At 39.8% G+C, this 5,903-nt stretch overlaps 1 protein-coding gene across 1 annotated transcript; it reads right to left on the reverse strand.

Annotated features, from left to right (window-relative positions):
- Window positions 1-379: 379 nt before the first annotated feature.
- On the reverse strand, window positions 380-4,312 carry LOC132189513 (uncharacterized). The gene is made up of 5 exons (XM_059604255.1): window positions 2,129-4,312; window positions 1,923-2,051; window positions 1,646-1,827; window positions 1,077-1,162; window positions 380-567 (listed from the first exon to the last, which is right to left on the reverse strand). The coding sequence occupies exons 1-5, from the start codon at window positions 4,310-4,312 to the stop codon at window positions 380-382; spliced, it is 2,769 nt and encodes a 922-aa protein (XP_059460238.1).
- Between the last annotated feature and the right edge of the window lie 1,591 nt (window positions 4,313-5,903).

Consider the following 5,903-nt stretch of genomic DNA (forward strand, 5'->3'; position numbering starts at 1 on the left):
ATATATATATATATATATATATATATATATATACATATAAAAGTCGAGTTTTGGCTTAGAGAGTATGTAGAATGGCTTTGAACCCATGTTTTTTTGTGAGTGAACCAATCCTATTAGAGAGTGCCTAGAATTACGACACGAATCAAGGACAATAACATCAAACTCAGATTTATTCCAACAAATCCAAATTATGTCCATGACATGCTTCTCATAGTTAACAACAAGGCCCCAATCTGGAACAATTGCATTTTTTTATCAAAGTCAGCTTTAGTTTCGTTTGCCCTAGTCTCAATCAAGCACACTAAACAAATCTTATGAAGTTTAACCTCCCTTTGTTTAGAGCGCTGATTTAAACCCCTCACATTCCAAATGAGAAGATTCATAAAGTAGGGGAAAACCCTCTCATCAACACCTCCTCTTCTCCCATTTTACTCTTTTCCTTATCCAAAGATGTAGGAAAAGTAGAGCTATCCAGATTTATAGCCTTATCAATATCTTGTTGAAGAGAAGTAATAGCAGCTCCTGACCTTCTCACTTCTCTCAATTCATACTTTCCATCAGCTGGAGCTAATAAGTACCGAAAGGAATTAATTAGTCCAATGCTTGTTACTATCTTTTGCAATAGCCTTTGTAGTAGGAGTTCTCCTTGAAGACCTAACTTCACTCCAAGACTTCTGAGCTACCTCAGTAATAACTTTAGCTACATTCAAACCATTAGGTTTCACCCCAGTAAAACTGTCCTTCTTAGAGATAGGTTCAGTTTCCCTAGGCATCCAAATATCATATCATCTTCTCTTTTACACTCTGAATTGGATCCACAACCACAGCCATAGCTCGTTGATTCAGAGCTTCAAAACTCTGCAGAAAACAGATTTAAGCATATCAAGAATTTTTTATGAGGATTATAAAAAAGTAATAAAATATTATAATTTTGAAGAAAATGACATGCTCAACTCATTCTCTCTCCTGGGATTGGGAACATCAGTTAATCCATTTGGAAGGACTTTTTTTTTTTTTTTTAACTCTGCAAGATAACCAGAACATTTACAAGCTTCTGTCATGGCAATCTCACTCACCATAAGACTCTGAGTTTTGGCTGTAGCTCCTTGACAGGGAGGGCAGATGAGGAAGTGCCTCAAACAGTATGATCCTGCTCAAATTACTGCCAAAGCATTGATCTGTTTCAATAATAAATATGTAAGCAATATCTGTGGCACCCACTCAATACTAAAACTAGTTCCATTTCAACAAAAAGGCAGATTTACAATAAATTGTGAAGAATCCTATACATTCTCAAACTGAATATTGTAACATTCCATCGCTGATTGAGACAAACATATGTCTTTGATGGTATTGATCGCATCTAGTTAGAAATTGCAAGCCGTAAACTTTTGGCGCAGTCAATCTACCAACATCCACTTCTAAAGTGTATAGGGTCAACCCAAAATGTATCAAAAATGTAGTCAGACGAAGCACAAAAATGTAGTCCGAATCCCATCAAGTTCACATAGCAAATGGATAAAGCAAAACTTGCCCCAAAACGCATTCATGATAACAATTGTGTATGCCCAGAATTCTTTTTTATACAATATTTACAACAAATGAGAATTGTATGTATGCTAGTCTTGTTATTCAAGTTCAGTACTTTTTGAAAGATGACAGGCAGTTAGGAGGAGCAAATGGTCCAAAATCAAAGCGTCTGACAGGCAAGGGGGCTGCAGATCCGGATTGACTCGGATGCTGCTGCTCACTTGAACCAACAACAGGCACACTGGTGGGATTAGATATTTCTGCAGCATCTTTGTTGGCCAGATCCTCCAGCTGCGCCTAGAAATTAAGGAAAGATTTATATATCCAAAAAAAAAAAAAAAGTTGCCAATAAAAAGGTAAGAACATTCGAGAAAACACCAATACGTACAAACCTTCATGAATGACTTCAATTGGGGCACCAAAGCAAACCGGTAGTCAAACATAGTTATCATCCTAGCTTTCAGCCTCGTCTGCCCCATGGCAGCACAAGTCGCCGCGATTATAACATCAAGTTGGTAAAGCTGCGACACTTGACATGGTGAGAGACCATAATTAAGGAACAAGAATAGATAGATTCCATATGCATTAATTAATTTACCTTTTGAGCCAGACGATTTTTCTGCCTATGGATTGCCATTTGAATTTCAAAATCTACTTCTTCTAATTCCTTCATAACACTCCATATGATATCCAACTCAGCAGCAGCACCATCATCATCCTCACTCTTACTCTCGAGCTCTTTCCACCGTTTGAACAAGAGGGATACATAACCCCTTTTCCTATTTTCATCAACACTACATAACCTATCAACACTCACCAATGGTGTATCATATCTCAAATACTCGCCTTTTCTTTCGCACATTCGGCGCAAACGACGAGATTCATCTTCAACGATCTTGTACAACTTCATTCCCAGACGTTGGCTAGCTTTTCTCAGACTTTTCCATTTCTTTATTTGTTCCCCAATTGTAGGACCTTCCGTCCATAGCCAAGAAACAAAAGCATCACTATCACAATCAGCAACACAAAAATCTTCAGCATTAATTGAAGTTAACACTGCAATTCCATTGTCCGGCTCAACAGTCTCTCCTCGCAAGAACCGGACATCGAAAAGGAGAGCTGATAAGTCGCTGCTGAAAAAAACACTCTCTCGAGTGTTGCCCCAAAACCAGTTATTGCCTCTAACGTCTTCCTCCGAAATGATATCACCAAGACAATGCAAAGCGCAAGCTTTTTCCAAACCTTCCAACAACTGAAGAACAAGATTGAGCTCCGGAGCTTCCAAAGAGCATATCAATTGGGGCGTTTGGTGAAGCCAAAGATCCATAATCACCGATTTAGGAATATTATGGTTTTTTTGCAGCAATTCGATTATCAAGTTCTGCAGCGCATCCAGAGTGCTACAAACAAGACATTTTCTACCCGTAAACAATTGCAGTTTCGCACGAATTCTCTTTATCATTTCTGCCCGCTCACTGTCTTCAACATAATTAGGCCAATCTGCAGTACTGGCGGTGGTGGCGGAGGCGGAAATCGATTCCACTGGCTTCCAAATGCCGTTTTTGACCATATGAATTGCCCATTCGGGAGCTCCATCCGGCAAAAGAGATTGACAACTATCCGATATGGATAGAGTAGGTATATGACCCATAAGATGCTTCTCGATAACTGGATCCAAAACCCTGTCTTCGCAGTAAGAGCACGCCCAAAACCTCCAAATCTTCTTTGCCTTAGTGTAATCAATCGCTTCCGTCAAAAGCTTCTTTGCCATTCGAAACTTATTCTTATCGAAATACACTTTGAGATCTTCGATCCCGATTCTCAACAACTTCCTCTTTTCTTTCACACTCATCTTGTCGTTCCAGAACGCCCTGACTCGACTGATCGTAGCGACGTCGTTGGACTCGAATTCCTTGTGTTTCTTGATCTTCTTTTTCTTTGCCAACAGATCAAAATCCGGAGGCGCCCTCCGCCCTGGGATCCCCCACTTTTTCAGTTGGGCACCCTCAAACTCGGCCTGTACCTTCACCAGGGAATTATCCTCTACAAGCCGTTTCCATTTGTCCCTCCTGTTCCCACCTTCAAGAACGATGATCCGGCACTTGGATTTCTCTGCCAGCTCCACGATAACCTCCCTGATCTTCTCAAGCCGCGAAGCCTGGACCGGGACTTTGTACCCTGGCTCCGTCGGGTTCTCGATCAGCAACGCGTGATCGCATTCCTGGACCACGGCATCGTACGAACCGGCGTCGTTTCGGGCGAGTTGGAAGCGCAAGACGGCGTGGAAGAGTGCAAAGGAGATGGAGTTCGGGGAAAGCGCTAGAGCTTGGCGTGAGGACTCGACAGCGTCGTTGAGGCATTTGAGTCTGCCGGTGGTAGAGTCGCAGAGCAATGCCGTTTTGTAGTGGAGGAGGCTTTGGCTGCTGAGCATAATCTCCGGGTGGGAAAGGATGAACTCCACGGCTTCGGTGCTGTGATCCTCACCGCAGAGGGCAATAAGGCATTCTTGGCGTGAGGCGATGGCGTCGTTGAGGCATTTGAGTCTGCCGGTGGTAGAGTCGCAGAGCAACGCCGTTTTGTAGTGGTGGAGGCTTTGGCTGCTGAGCATAATCTCCGGGCGGTGGGAAAGGATGGACTCCAGGGCTTCGGTGCTGTGATCCTCACCGCAGAGGGCAATAAGGCATTCTTGGGCCGTCGAAGTAGACACATCGAACGGTGGGGGATCGGTGGATGGCAAAGCAGAGGAAGAAGATGTTTTAGCCGTTTTCTTGGAGGGAATCATATCGCAAAGACTTCGATTTAAAAGAATGGGTGGGTGGGTGGTGTGGTGGGGTTAAATAGGTAATTTACTAATTAACTGATTCTGGTTTCAGTTGGTTTCTTTCGCGGGTTTTTCTCTCTTTCATTTTTCGTTAACTCAACCAGGTATGTTTTTCTTTCTTTCTTTTTTTATTAATTAATTTAGCATCAATTTGGATGCTGCCCGTAGAGAAATAGAAATTCATTAAAAACTTTGTTTTTTTCTCTCATTTAATTAGTTATATATATATATGGTTTGTTTCATCATAAATTATTGACACTCTCATTATTTTATGGATATAAGCACACATATTACCAATTTATCGTCAAAGGTGATGATTCAGTAGTCTTAAGTTCGACTCCTGCAATGAAAATCCTCATGTCTATTGGTGTAAATCGGCTTAAGTCCCACATGAATATACCTTATTGGGGCTAGATCAACCTATGAGTCACTTTGATTTGAGGGAATGTTTGCAATCTCGTACTCTGGTCACCCTCCGTCTCCCCTTTTTTAATATAAAAAAATAAAAAAATAAATCAAAACACATGCATTAAGTTCATATGTAAACATACAAAGTTTGTAATCAGAACAGTGTGAACTGTTTCTTCTAAGTTATAGGGGAGTTGAGACCCTCCAGAGACTTGGAAGGGAAATGAGGGGTTTTCCTGAATGAATATCTCTTTTTGAGATAATGTAGAGTTCTCTTGGTCTAAAGTGTTTGGAAAAAGGGTGAAGCTATCTCCTTCAACTTAAGGATGGCAAAGAAGAGAAGTCTGATAGATATGAGAATGGCTACAATTGTTTGCAAAACATTTTGCTAAGGTTTATATTGAGCTCTATTGCCTTATCAAACAGAAAGAAAAGAAAAGAAAAAATAATAATAATAATAATAAGGGAAAAAATCTATTTTATCCCCCTGAAATTTCAAGGGTTTTTCAATTTGAAACCCAAAATTTAAAAATTGGCAATGTACCCCCATAATGTTTAAAAAAATTTCAATTTAAACCTTCCGTTACTAATTTCCGTCAAATTAGACGGAAATCTATGAAATTACGTAATTATCCTCAGGCTTTTAAAAAAAAAATTCGTTCAATTTAACGGAAATTAGTAACGGAAGGTTTCAATTGAAAATTTTTGAAACATTAGGGGGGTATATTGCCAATTTTTAAACTTTGGGGTTCAAATTGAAAAACCATTGAAACTTTAAGAGGTAAAGTGGATTTTCCCCAAAAAACAAAGAAAAAAAGGGCAAATTTCAGTTTGCCTCCCTAAACTTCTAGCCGATTTGACAAACTCCCCCTCAACTTTCAAATCTCTCACTTTGGATCCCTGAACTTTGATTTGCTCTCATTTTGGACCCCTCTGTTAGTTTTTAACGTAAAACTCAAACGGTTAGACTTTTTATACCCATTATACCCTCAATTAGCCAGTTGAAATTTCAAAATTGTCCACAACTACAGTACCCACCCTAGCCCAGAACGACGCCGTTTTGGGCTAGACAAATTATATATATATTAAAAAAATAAAAATAAAAATAAAAATAAAAATAAAAATAAAATAAAATAAAAGAGGG

The sequence above is a fragment of the Corylus avellana genome, chromosome ca8 (assembly GCF_901000735.1).
Source record: "Corylus avellana chromosome ca8, CavTom2PMs-1.0".
Classification (NCBI taxonomy): Eukaryota; Viridiplantae; Streptophyta; class Magnoliopsida; order Fagales; family Betulaceae; genus Corylus; species Corylus avellana.

What these genes read in the sequence shown, in the direction of transcription:
- LOC132189513 (XM_059604255.1), bottom strand. Translation starts at nt 4,312, where the DNA reads ATGATTCCCTCCAAGAAAACGGCTAAAACATCTTCTTCCTCTGCTTTG. An exon ending in TGCCTGTCATCTTTCAAAAA is followed by an intron (nt 1,163 to 1,645) that starts GTACTGAACTTG and finishes ATGCTTTGGCAG; the next exon opens with TAATTTGAGCAGGATCATAC. An exon ending in CCAAAACTCAGAGTCTTATG is followed by an intron (nt 568 to 1,076) that starts GTGAGTGAGATT and finishes GGTACTTATTAG; the next exon opens with CTCCAGCTGATGGAAAGTAT.